Below are 15040 nucleotides of genomic sequence, written 5' to 3' on the forward strand. Positions count from 1 at the left end.
TAGTGTTCTAATTCAAACTCACTATCATACAAAAGTATCATTTTCATTGAACAACAGTGAATAATGCATGCAGACAAAAGCATCTCTTTTATTAATAAAAACTTTACAAGAACGAAGCCAAAAAAGTAAAACTACGGTCTTTAAAATTGTATTCTAAATTTCAGTGATTCCTAGGGAGTGGGGACAGACGAAGTGATTGAAGTTATGTGATGTGAAATGTGAATAAGGACATTATTGACATAGAACTGTTGAAGCAGGGGCATTAGAGTCATTTTGAGTTTACAAACAAGCGGTAGCACACGGAATTGTTGCTTTAAGAACTCGACCTTCAAAACCAGGGGCCCACGTTCCAATAATAACCAAGCAGTGCTGGGCCCACTTTCGTGTGAATTCATAGGTGTCAACTTCTGATTGGTTGGCTCCATTAATACCACGTGAACTGAGTTACCACGCTGGACGAGTGACGAGTTCACCCAATGATAAAGACCTCCGTGTCATTTATGATGGGGTTGTGTGTAGGGATCAACTTCAAGATGTTGACACCTTCCATTATTAATTTTTTGGAGGGTCTTATTATTTGTTTTGGCATAACATCCTTTGGTTTTTAATTTTGATTTCATTTTACCATTATAGGTTTAATTTTTCAATCCGGTCTTACTAACGTGTGCGTTTAAGATATACATTAGTAAATTATTTTAGTGAGCTTTTTATAGGAAAATGAAAAAAGTAATATACTTTTTTGTCATCTTATTCAATTTTCTATAAAAAAAAAAGGTTTTCTAAAATAGATGCTTAATATATGCCTTAAGGATTGTGTGCTTTTAAGACATGACTAACATGGTTTGTCATATGAATGGATTTCTTTCAAGTTGCTAGTGTGGGCACACTCTTGCTATGGGCTAGAACGCCTTTGATGTGAAAAAGTATTTTATATCAAATGATACCATGGTTTTAAAAACTAGACTGGGATAAAATTGGATTTGCTTCTGGTTTTCAGTTGTTGACTGGTTTTAGGCATTTTTTCGAATTGGACTAGTCTCCAGTTCCTGGCTCAGCTGGTTGGATCATTTTTTAAAACCTTGAATGATACCACGTCAGTGGTATCATTTAATACCAAATATATTCTCCACTAATGTAGAGGTTAAGTTGGAAAATTACTTTGCCATTTTGTGATTTTTTATTAATTCAAAATTTATTGCTAGATTCAGGTATAACTCATGAAAATTCTAATATATTAATTAATATAAACCTAAACAAATGATCAAATTGTAACATTTAAAAAAATATATATTGTGGACATATATGCACTTGAAACTTTAAAATAATATTAAATTGAGGATTTTATTATGTAATTATTATAATATTTTATTACTTATATACAAATTTTCTACAAAGATGACAAATTATTAAATTAAGAAATTTGACCTATTTTGTATATCATTTTCTTATAACTTTAAAGATAATTTTTTTTTTCTATTCATTTTCCTATACATTTTCATACAAAATAGAATAGAATTGAAGTGTCATTTATTGATAATATTATTATTTTTATTTGTTTAACCTTAAAACAATATTAATTTTAGGAGTTTAAATCAATTGAGCTGTAATCTTTAAGTTGGGTGTTTAAACAGCTCTTGTGTTTTAACACATTTTTGAGTTTTCATTATATAATTATTCTTATATTTTATTACTTATATACAAAATTTCTTAGAGAGTGATAAGTTATTACATTAAGGATTTGAGCTTTTTTTATTTTTATTTTTTTTTTATCACTTTAAATATAATAATAATGTTCTTTTCCCCTCCTCACGATTAAAATATTAGACCATTTTTCATTTTTTTTTTTAACTTCCCTAACCCTTGTTGTCATTTTATAGGTTTTTGAACCCTTTAACTTAATAGGCATTGATAAGATAGGAAGTATTTTTATTTTACTTTTACGACATAAAAAATTCCATTAATTATTATATAAAATAAAAAAATTAAATAAAATTCATAAAAATTAGAGAAAATAATAGGAAAGTTCAAATTTTAAGATCGTGAAGGGGGCAAATTAAGTAAAAAACCAAGTTATTTATGGTCTGTTTGGAAGTTTAGAGAGGGAGGAGAGTAGAGGAGAGTAGAGGGGAATAGTTCCCCTTCACCTTGTTTGGATGTTTTTAAAATTAGTAAAGGGGAAGAGAGTAATTAGCCATTCCCCTAGTTTGGATGTTTTAAAAATTAGGATGAAGATGAAAGGAAATGATTAAAATAGAAAAATTTACCCCTATTTGAAAATGGACTTGCAACATTGGTTTATTATTAATTTAGAAATGGTAAATTAGGAAATTTATCTAGTCAATAATTTATCTACTCTACTTTCCCTCTAAATCTCTCCAATTTGAAGGAATTAAAAATGATGGGTTAGAGGTGGTTGAAACCCCTTCAAACTCCTCCCCCTCCTTCCCTAAAAAACTTCAAAATAAGGTAATTGAATTATTCTCCCTCTCTCTACTCTATTATTTATCTACTCTACTCTCCCTCTAAATCTCTCCAATTTGAAAGAATTAAAAATGAGGGGTTAGAGGTGGTGAAACCCCTCCAAATTCCTCCCCCTCCTTCCCTAAAAAACTTCAAAATAAGGTAATTGAATTACTCTCCCTCCATCTACTCTATTCCCCCTCCTTTTTTTAACTTTCAAATAGGCCATTAAGTAATTTTTGGTGGGATCAAGGGTGCAATTCACCAGAAATTATTAGGTCTACTAGGAGGACTGTTGACGTGGTTCTCACTGACCTTCCAACCAATAAAATGTTGTTATTTATGTAAATGTGACATCATCTGATAATTTTTATTTTTTATTTCTTGTACTGATTAGGAAGTTCACACATACATTTTCATAGGTGACATCATCTCATTAGTCAGGATAGACCACATCAGCAATCCTTCCAGTATAAATAATAATTTCTCGCAATTCACCCCATGACACCGCCATCTCCGCCTATGTACACTGCAAACTAGGCGTATACATGTCTTATGCATATACACACTCCTCTTTTAAAATTAGTCTATTGAAGTTGCTCCAAAAAAAAAAAAAATCTATTGAATTAAATTTTATTGAGTTATGGTTATTTTGGTTGTAACAAGTAACTACTAACCAAAGCTTTATGTTGTTTCTCAAAAAAAGAAAAAAAACAAAAGTTTTATGTTTTTGCAAATGATATCATATTTCATTATTCATGTTTAGCACCTAAGTCGTAAATCTTTGCAATGTGAGGTTTATTTTATTTTATTTTATCTTTTATGCCTCTATGCAGTGCCATTTGTTTACCAAGACTATATTGAAAATATATATATCAATTAAAAAAAAATTGTAGGGGCGAAAATGAAGATAGGTCAGTTAGAGGATGGAAATTCTAATTTATTATTATATTTTGGTAAATTTTATTATATTTTTATAATTTAATAGTTAGAATGGAAGAATAAGGATTTGGACCGTGAATATTTTCATTCAATCAAAACACCAAGAGGATAAAGGCAGGGCCATAGCAGCTTTGAGCAAGAAGATTCATGCACCTTTGGGAGTAGTTGAACTTGAAGCTGAAGCAAAGGCCTTTGAGATAGGGTTGCAATTTGCCAAGGATGTAGGTATTCAAGACCTGACACATGAAGGTGATTCCCTCGTTGTGTATCATGCTTTACTTGATTTGGCCTCGCCTCCTCCATCAGTGGATGCAGTGATTACAGGTGTGCAAAAAGCCTGCTCAGATTTTCGTCACGTTGGATTCTCTCGCGTAAGACACCAAGAAAAAGGCCAGCTCATTTTTTTAACAAAATTTGTCGAGGGTATTGATGATTTCTGTGCTTGGATAGAAGAGGATCATTATTTTATAAAACAAAGCTCTTATTTATGATGTATATTTTTTTTTCAGTAATTTAATAAAATATTTTCAATCTTTCCATAAATATAAAAAAGAAAAACACCTAGAGGTGTCAATAAGTGAGTCCTTTGGTTGAATATTGCTAAATTCAGAGTTTATTTGTGTTATAGGTACTGTTCCAAGTTATTTAGGAAATTGAGGAAAGAGAGTGAATTTTGGTAACGGTATTATTGAAATTCAATAAAAGTATGAGAGAGAAAGAGAAAAATTGGGAGAGAGAAAGAGAAAAATTGGGAGAGAGAAATTTTTGAATTTCGATAATCATATTACCAAAATTCCTGCTGCCCAAACCTGTTGACCGAAAACCAATTGTGGCAATGACATTGCAGAAAGAGGGGAAAAGAAATTTTGTGGCAATTGTGGCAATGCCATTGCCGAAAATGAGAGGAAATAAATAAATAAATAAATAATGGTTGCTGAAATCTAGGGAGGAATTAAAAAAAAATGCTACGTTCACCATATTTTTACAACATTTTCACAACAAATCATAGGTAATTAGTTATTATTAGTTCATATTTGAATTTAGCACTGAGATTACTTTTTTAATCCAATAATAACAACCTGCCACTTAAAATTTGTAGTAAAAATATTGTAAAAATATTGTAAAAATTGTGTGCACATATCATTTCTTTAAAAAAAAAAAAAAGTGGAATGTATTTATGGCAATGGCATTGCCGAAATAGGAGAGGAAAAAAAAAATCCCTCCTATTTCGGCAATGCCATTGCCACAAATCCATTCCACTTTTTTTTTTTTTTTTTTTTTTTTTTTTAAGAAATGATATGTGCACACAATTTTTACAACAAATTTTAAGTGGCAGGTTGTTATTATTGGATTAAAAAAGTAATCTCAGTGTTAAATTCAAATTTGAACTAATAATAACTAATCACCTATGATTTGTTGTGAAAATGCTATAAAAATATTGTGGACGTAGAATTTTTTTTATTCCTTCCCAGAATTCGACAACCATTATTTATTTATTTATTTTTTTCCTCCCATTTTCGGCAATGGCATTGCCACAATTGCCACAAAATTTTTTTTCCCCTATTTCAGCAATGGCATTGCCACAATTGGTTTTCGGTCAGTAGGTTTGGGTAGTAGGAATTTCGGTAATGTGATTACTGTAATTCAAAATTTTCTCTCTCCCACTTTTTCTTTTTCTCTCTCATACTTTTGTTGAATTTCGGCAACACTGTTGCCGAAATTCACTCTCTTTCCTCATTTCCTTATATAACTTAGAATAGTATCTATAACGCAAATAAACTCCGGATTTAGCAATATTTGGCCAAAACACTCTATTTTTAAAGGGTAAAAAAAAAAAAACTTTTTAGGTGTCAAGAATCAATCGGGTTCTTTCACTTAATTTTTCATTAATGGCTGAAAGTGATATATTAGGTGGTATTTTTTTGACGATATATTTGGAGGTACTTATTATCTTTTAGTGAATCAAATCTCTTTTTTTGGGCTAACTTTTAAAAGGTTAAAAAATATATATTCTACTGTCAAGATTCAAAAACATCGGCTTCTTTTCTTTTACTTAATTTTTCGTTAATAGCTGAAACTTGAAAGTGATATATTTGGTGGTCTTTTTTTTTTTTTTTTTGATGATATATTTGGAGTTACATGATTACCTTGGTAAATCAAACCTTTTTTTAAAAAAAAAAATATTATTATTAGTTAGATATTTAATCAAACTCAAACTCAAACTCCATGTTTTACACAATATATGCAAATTCAGAAAGTTTAACTCAAAACTCCAATTAAAATATGTATGATGATAAATAAATCCTAAGTGCCCGTTTGTTTGCACTTTTGAAGTGCAAAAAGTGCTTTTCAAATCACTTTTTCTATCTGCCCGTTTGGTAAGACACAAACATTTTGCTTTTTCTAAAACGTGGCTTTTTGAAATGTGAACAAATCGTGGCTTTGACACAACACATGCGAGCTTTTGCAAAAGCTAATGCGCATTGATAAATGTTACCATTGAGAAGCTCTCTTCAATTACCAAATTGCCCAACCATTTTGATTGAAAACCCAATTTTGCCCTTTGATAAATCAAGGTATGTAGCTAGAAAGTCACGGCTTCCTCTCATCTCATATTCAAGAACAAGACTTTCCTCCATGCTGCTACACAATTCGAACCGTGTTGCTGCAGGTAAATGTTTCTCTTACCGATCCAAACTGATCTTCTTTGTCTTCTTCTTCTTTCTTCTTTGTCTTCTTCCCAAATTACCTGTGAAGATCAAGATGAAGAAGTGCGTGGGTGTAGGCTATGTGGCTGAATGTGTGGAGGAAAGTAGAGAGAGAAAAAAGAAATGGTATGTTCTAGAATGAGAGTGGACAAATTCTAGAAGCTTGATCTTCTGGTGTGTTCTTTTTTTTTTTTTTTTTTTTTTTTTGAGAAGTATCTTCTGGTGTGCTCTGGTGAAGAAGAAAAGTATAAAGAAAAGTCAAAAGTGGAGATAGGGAGAAGTAAAGAATACATGTGTGGAGGAGAAAAAAAGATAAAAAAAAAATATAAATAAACGTGCGGATGAAAGAAAAATAGATAAAGAAAAAAAATAAAATAAAGAATAAAAAAATAAAATTAAGAAATGCTACTATAATATTTTTACAATATTTTCAGAATAAATCTTAAGTAGTGGGTTGTTATTACCTAATACTAGTGAAAAAATAATTTAAGTGGTGTGTACAAATTAAAATCAGTAACAACTTATTATGTATGATTTGTTGTAAAAATATTGTAAAAATATTTTTAAAACAAATTTTAGTTAACAATAAATTATTATTGTTGTTATTATTATTATTGTAGGGATAAATGTCCAGAATAATATGTTGGGTCTTGGGATTTTGTTTGAGGACGTTGAATGGTCCAAGGAGGGGCAAATAGTTATTTAGAATCCCAATTTAAAGTCTCATGAGTAAGGAACAAATGGAAGGTGGTCCGAGGAGGAATTACTCATCGGATGTGGTGTATGCAGCTCAAATATGTATTCCAGTAATTAGAATGACCCTCCAAGAAGTTACAATGATAGGAACATGTCTCATGAACATACAAGAAGGAAGGAAACCCAAAAATATCTAGGGAAAAGCTGCTGCCATCACATTAAATGCATTGCAGCTATTTTTCTGGCTGCATTTATGTGGAGAAGACCTCTGAACAGTGTTACCTTGGTTACCACAACTCACAGAAAGCCAGAGAGGGTATCTAATGGGACAGATACTCAAGTGGAGGCTCAGATGATTAACAAGTGTAGAATCAAGATGTTCCACAGGGAGTTATATAATGTGAGAGACCCTCTATAAGAAAATGATCGGGAAAAATAGAGAAATAAGACTGTAGCAATCTAAATTGTCTTTGTATCTAATTGTGATCAATATATACAAGTGTGACCTCCTCGGACTGAAAGTCCATTGATATCAGAATCTCTTATTTGTGTTTGATTGCCATTCAATTCAGTACTAGCCGTTGTTCAACTCACTAGGGCCTAGTTCTTTGACCCACTCTCTACAAATTTATTGTATTGGGCTCATTGGGTCAAGATCCCATACATTTTGGGCTTAGGCTGCAAATCGTGTCCCTACAATTATTATTATTATTAAGTAGTTTTTTTTTTTTTTTTAGTAAGTATTACTAAGTAGTTGATTTAAGTATGAAATAAACCCCGTATATATACATTGTCATTTTTGATAATTTACAACTCAAACCGTCACTTTTATTAATTTTAGCAAAACAGTCAGTTTTTTTAAAAAACATTTTTTAATAGTTTTTACCAAACACTCAACTTTTACAAAAAATCCAATTTCATAAAGCACTTTTTAAAAACTCCACTATTTCAAAAAGCTCAATTTCTAAAAGTTGAACCAAACTCATCCTAAGCCCCATCCGTTCACAGCCAAAATTTATCTAAAACACAATAAATTTTTTTTGTGGTTTTCAGAGATGTAAACGTGTAATGTAATCTAAGATAAAGAGATGATGATGTCACCATATACAACTATTATTATATGTACCATTATTATTGTCAAGCCTTGGATTATCCTAATACTATCTCTATAAAAATTGAAGTTTTTTTTTTTTTTTTTGGGAGAATAAATTGAAGCTAAATTTAACATATTTGGATTTGATCAACTGACAGAGTTTCTCAAAGTATAAAATTCCATAACTTTTACTTGATGAAATGGCAGAGTTTCTTAAAATATGAAATTCATAACTATTATATGAAATTCCATATATATATATATATATATGGGGGATAATATAAGACACCTAATCAGCCTCTGAATTAGTCTTATATTTGTCAATGTCATCAATAAATCATGGCAATAATTGGTGGATGATTAAATAAATTGCTTGTTCTTTAAGCAATAAAGGTTTTAGGGTATTTTGTTAATCAATATATATTTTTTAAGTATTTGAGTTTAATTCTAATTATTTTCATCTGAACATTTTGTCTAATTTAAGTAAGATTAGATTTCATTTTCTCGATCAAAGTTATCAGGATCAAGATCCTACACGGGATAACTGAGATGGTTTGGGAATTGGATCATAGAATTGGCATGAGAATCATAAGATCCTACTTTCTAATTAAAAAAAAAAAAAAACTAAAAAATACATATAATTATAATTCATAATGAAAAATTGAAAAAAAGTAATTTTTTGACACAAATTACTAATAAAAGGAAAAAGTATCAAATTACAAATACATAAACAAAGTTCAAAAGTTACAACTCACAAGTACCAAATTCTAAATTCTAACACACAAATATACATAATGTCTCACATAAACAACAAAAAACAAATAGCAATACTTAATGTCTCACATAAACAACACAAAACAACTAACAATTCCATTAAACGGTTACCAAGATAGTAAGATTTATCAAATAATCTTTCTAACATTGGGAAACTATAATCAGTGAGTGTTTGTTGAAAAAGTATAATTAGTGAGTTTCTATGTTAGGCAACTAAGTAACTAATCAACATTAGAATTACAAAAAAAAGAAACCATCGTAGGTGTCAATAGTTTCTCTCAAAATGGCGCCATCATGCTCTCACTCGCTCACTACACTCTAGTCTCTTCTCTTCTGTCTTCTATGATTTTGTTGATTAGGTTAAGCCCTTAAGGTGACATGAGACATGAATTTTTTTATTTTTTTTGCATTGTTTTAATGATTTTTTAATCAATTTGAACTAGGGCCGTTAAGCAAATCTTTATATATATATAATTTATTTTTAAAGTTCAACCTGAAAAAGATAATTGAATTTTCTTTCATAGCATAGGATCTTTAGCATCACTACAAGATCAACATTTCACATGGATTTCCTCCCAATAAAGATCTTATTAGGACGTTTTAAGGATGTTAGCATCTTAAGATCCAGATTGGGATACTAATAACCATGTTCTCGATCAACTTAGCTTTTGACCAATTCTGCTATTGCTAAAATTTTGAATGTTAATATTGATATAATGTCAATACTACTATAAGATGAGAGTACCATCACTAAAGGTATTACAAGTTTTATTATATAACACTTACAAATTGATATGGTAATGAATGTAATTGGTGGATTTCAACCACTTATAACTGAATTTTGAATTGTCTCTTTCTAATTGGAGATACGTCAATTTATAAGACTAACGTAATAAAAATTGTAGCCCTATTTGGAGAATTTTAAGTAAAATTATGGAGTCTCCGTGGTCAAGGAAGAGAAAGGTACCAATCAACTTATACAGTTATACTACTACCTTCTCAAAAAAAATTATACTACTAAGAATCAAAATCTAGAATTATTTATTCATTAAAAAAAATTATTCAAAGTCTCATACAACTTAAATTCATGGGAAAAAAAGTTCATTGCAAGTAAGATTTTTGGAACAAACAAATTATACATTGAATTTCATTCTATTAAATAGGTTTAATTTTATTAAAAATAGGTTTAATTTTATTAAAAAATTATTATTTTTTGGTTTCGCAAAATAGAAGGTAAAATAAAGCTTTCATTTGACTAGAGGTACGTTGTCCAGGTCACAGGTGTGGCTTTCATCAGGTCTTCTAAACTATTTCCAAACTTAGATAGTGACAGATTATTATAATCAATCAAATCTAACGAGATCAATGATAACATTTCTTTATGTGATGTTTTGTTTTACATTGCAACATATAAAATTTTCTCCAACAATCCAAGATGCTTAAGTTAATTGTTTGATGCTGCATTTGAATTCTTAATAATTAATAAGAAGATCCTACAAAAAGCAACCACCTCGTTGAAGATTAAGTTAAAGTAAGTCAGGGCCATTTGATACGAAAATATCATTCTAAAGTTTAATTTTTTATTCAAATGTTAATTATAAATGTTCTTTCTTTCAAATTTTGCAAGTCTAGAATTGCAAATAAACTGTCATCTTTAATTAACATATAAATAGGGCTGTAAATGAACAAAGACTACATTTATATCCCTACTAGTTATTTTTCTTACTTTTCCGTTCTAATTTGTTTAATGGCTTAAACTAGGTTCCATTTTAGATGAGTTTTCAGTCTCAATCAAAATAGGTCATTTGAGAGTCTAATCTCTTTGTATTGCTTTCTTTTTTGGAAAAAATATAAGAAAGAAGGGGGTTGATTTAGGCTCCTTCCCTAGCTCGAGTTCGCTCAAGAAAAAGCTTATTTATGTTTGTTTATTTAGTAAACAAGTCAAACTCAAGCCCAACTTTAGACTTGATTATTAAATGAGTCAAACTCAAATATATTAATATGTTCATGAATATGAGGGCTCGAATTAACTATATATAATACTATATATTATTTGTATAATCGTTTAAAAATATGTTTATATAGACTTGAAATCGAGTTTTATAAGATTGTTAATTAGTTCATACGATATAAAATTATTATTTGTAGTTTATTCATAACATAAACAATCTATATGTAGTAAAACCTCATATATTTGTGAAGGAGTAAAACATTTTTTAGTCATGGGTTTACTATATATAGGAAAATAATAAGTTAATCAAGTAACTCATAAACAAGCTCGAGCTTATTCAACATGTAAATAAACAAAGTTTGAACATATAATCTTATTTGGTGATGAGTTTAAACTTGACTTGTCTATAGCATACATATAAATGGCTTTACATGCAAATACTTTGGAACTGTTTCACATTTTGTTAGTATATCTTTTGTTTCTTCCTTTATGATGTATTTGTGTCGCTCTAACTCTTGCTAGTATTACCAAAGAGAATAAGAGGCCATTATTTGGTTAAAAGAATATATCTATATATATATTTCAATTGTACAATTAGTTAATGTCTTGTGTGTGATAAAATTATGATCATAAATACATAAAACATATAATTTTATTGAGAAACAATTAGCTAAATGAATTATTATTGCATACATCTCAAAATTTTCATCTAGTGTAATATACTAATATCTCTGCATTCTTAATTCTATATTTATGTCACTAAATATTGCTTTAATCCTTACCAATCACCATAACATCCTCTAAATTCAATAACTAAAAAAAATCCAATAAAAAATTAAAATAAAAGAGTATATGAAAACCCTCAATTCAATAATGAAGAACAATCCAATTTTTTTTTTAATAATATATATATATATATATATATATATACTAGTTAAAGGCCCCTGTGGCATGATTTTATTATAATCTTATAATATATATATTTTACTTGAATAAACACAACAAAATAAATAATTATTATAAAGAAATGAATAATGAGTTTTTAATTGCTACACCACATGATCCATGCATGCATCATGAATTGAGCTACTGCTTCATATGTGAAGCCAAATCAAAATATGTGCATGGGGCAATCCTCTTTTTAGGAATTCAATAGTGTACAAAACTACATAAAATAAACAATACATTTTTAATTATTTGTAAATAAAAATATTAATTGTGATAATATTTTATATATATAATTACTATAATTAACATGTAATCATGCAAAAATTGTCGTTTTGAAATTTGAAGGCTTTTTATATGATATTATATAGTTTTTCATCATATCTGCAAGGCTACGATAACCCTCCCAAACTACTGACCTTGTATGCTTACTTTTATCAATTGATCCAATTTTATTTTGAAGACTCAGTCTTGATATTAGGTATGTCTTCAGGGTTTTTGCTAGGTAATTCTCGTAACAACATTAGCATCCTAGTTTATTGAAGTATTCACCAAGAAGATTAATTTTACTTGGAAACTAACTTATTATAAAATAAATGTACACAATTGAAGCAGATTGATACAAATTTACTGTGAAAAATAAATGTATGACTATATTGGTTACCTTCAATTGTTCATTGCTTATATGATTTGTTTGCAAAAATAGTGTTTATTTGTCTTTTGTTGGTTGAATCTACAGATCTTGATAGGCATAAATTCATAATAGATTTTCATTTTAATCTTGCAAATGATTATAAAATATACGACCAAGTTAACCGTATGCATATTTGAAAGACAATCAAGTGCATGTAAAGTGTAAAAAAAATACTTGCCTGTAGTGGTGGTGATTTCTTCCATGTCACACTGCTTCTTGGAGAGGGAGTGAGAAAGTTTAATTTTTTGTTTTCAAATCGAGAGAGAGAATTTGTTTGAAAAATAAATAAATATATAACAGCTAAAACATTAATACCTAGAAGATCTACTTGATGTAGATGGTGTTTCAAATGTAATAAAATTATCTTCTCCCTTTTATGCGTATTCTCTTTTTTGTTTAGGTGTTTTAGGTTTTATCAAATTAGCTGTCCTTGTAATTCATTTTAATTAGAATTTTTTGTATTCACGCTTTATCTAATTAGTTTTGGAAGTTGTATTTGATGCGGATTATGAGCAATTTGAGAATATTAAAAAAAAGAAAAAGAAAAAGAAAAAAAGCAATTTGAGAACGATTCTAAAGGAGAGAGCAATATGAGATTGATCGAACAAAACGTAATTTTGGCTGGTTTGTATGGCACAAACCAAGTAGGATACATATTTTTTTTAAAAAAATAACAATAATAAAAAAAAAAAAAAACATAAAACATAAAAATTTGATACTTATTATTACTTTATCTAAAACTAATGTTCGCAGCTTAGTTTGTTATTTATCCAAAAAAGAAGAATTTGATATAAACAACTACTTATTGTTACTTTATTTAAAGAAGTTGATAATAACAAAACAACTTATGTTTATTTTATTTAAATAAGTTTTTTTTTTTAAGAAGATTTATTTAAAGAGGTTCTTTTTGTTAAAAATACTTCAAAAGCTTAATTGTTGATGATATCAATTTGTTTTCAGACTTCACGTATATTTATAGTTTTTTATGGGATAAGCTTTTTTATTTTGTTTTGAGAAAGCTTTTATGGGATAACTTTGTAACCATACTAAACTTCCTTTTTTTTTTTTTTTTTTTTTTTTTCTTTTTTCTTTTTTTAATAAAAAAATAACTTACGTACAATATGAGAGTTGTGGAAGGCTTGGGTTTAAGTTAAACTCTCTATCAACTAAAAGGTATAGTGAACAAAAAAACCTAAAATATATGCATGACAATTAATTAGGTGACAATATGAGAAAACGTTTGAGTAGATTAGATGAAGAATTTGGATTGAAACAAATTAAGATTTTTTTTTTTATCAACTTATAAAATTTGTTACCGTACTTAATTGAAACGAGATTTAGGGGGAAATTTATTTATCATATCTTAGCTGGATAATATTATGGATATTGGATAATAACAATAGAGTTACACTAGGATTCTTCTGTTAAGATTTTCCTCCTAGGCCACTATAAATATAATAGGTGATTCATGAATCAATCATAGCAATCAATCGTTCACAGCAACATGGCTGCTTCACAAAAAATTTTCTCTGCTATCTGCTTTTGTTTTTTCCTCCTCGCTCTTTGCACTTCTGCCTATGAGGTTTCTCATGATGGAAGAGCAATCACCATTGACGGCGCACGTAGGGTTTTGATTTCTGGCTCAATTCATTACCCTCGAAGCACTCCTGGGGTACTATTTTATTTTATTTTGTTTACTATCATGAATTGCTAATATATATATGATATGAATAACATTAGTAATATCCTTGTGAATTTTCAGTTTTGGGTTGTTTTATAAAAAAAAATTTAACGAATTACCACATGTTGTGCGTTAAGTTGATTATTTTCTCAAATAGGTCATAGTTTAGAGTAAACTTGTAGTGGGTCATAGTTCAAACCCTACCATGATATATATTCATTAAAAAAAAAAGAAAAGAAAAGATGTGTACCTTAACTAGATGGTGATGCATAAGTGACTAAGCCATATTCATCTATGTATAGATGTTAATTAGCGTTAGGATTTACTCCTCTAGTTAGGAATGACACATTCATTGATTGCTCCTTTTGAAAGTAGAGTTTTTGTAACCACTTATTAGTAAAATTTTACCGATTATGATTCTAACATGTACTTTATTTGTGACTTTTTAGATGTGGCCTGACCTAATAAAGAAAGCAAAAGAAGGTGGACTAGATATGATTGAGACTTATGTGTTTTGGAATGCTCATGAGCCATCTCGTCGCCAGTATGATTTTTCTGGTAACCTTGATTTCATAAGGTTTCTCAAAACCATTCAAGATGAAGGACTCTATGTTTTTCTTCGTATTGGCCCTTATATTTGTGGCGAATGGAACTATGGGTATATTTTAATTTTCTTTTTTTAACGTCATAACATCTTTTATTATTCTTGTGATAATTAAAATTTTCTAATATGGATTTAATAATTTCCTAGAGGGTTACCTGTTTGGTTGCATAACATGCCTGGTATTGAGCTTCGGACTGCAAATAGTGTATTTATGGTAACTTCTATAATTCTCATTGGATTATTGTTATGATTAATTTTATGTGTACTTTCTAATATATATGTTTTTTTTTTTTTTTTTTTAATAAATAGAATGAGATGCAAAATTTTACAACCATGATAGTTAATATGGTAAAAAACGAGAGGCTTTTTGCATCACAAGGAGGTCCAATTGTCCTTGCTCAGGTATATAGCTGAATTTAGTTATTTTAGTTTTTCTCTCCATGAGATATGAATATTTACCATACATCTTTATGGTTTCTCTTCCGGTGATCC

The 15040-nt window shown here is 29.0% G+C and overlaps 1 protein-coding gene across 1 annotated transcript; it reads left to right on the forward strand.

The window, feature by feature from the left end:
- The first annotated feature begins 13767 nt into the window (after positions 1 to 13767).
- Positions 13768 to 14962, forward strand: LOC126707035 (beta-galactosidase 15). The gene is made up of 4 exons (XM_050406622.1): positions 13768 to 13935; positions 14394 to 14602; positions 14696 to 14762; positions 14858 to 14962. Exons 1-4 carry the CDS (start codon positions 13768 to 13770, stop codon positions 14960 to 14962), a joined length of 549 nt encoding a protein of 182 aa, XP_050262579.1.
- The last annotated feature ends 78 nt before the right edge of the window (positions 14963 to 15040 follow it).

Source organism: Quercus robur, chromosome 11 (assembly GCF_932294415.1).
Source record: "Quercus robur chromosome 11, dhQueRobu3.1, whole genome shotgun sequence".
Taxonomy (NCBI): Eukaryota; Viridiplantae; Streptophyta; class Magnoliopsida; order Fagales; family Fagaceae; genus Quercus; species Quercus robur.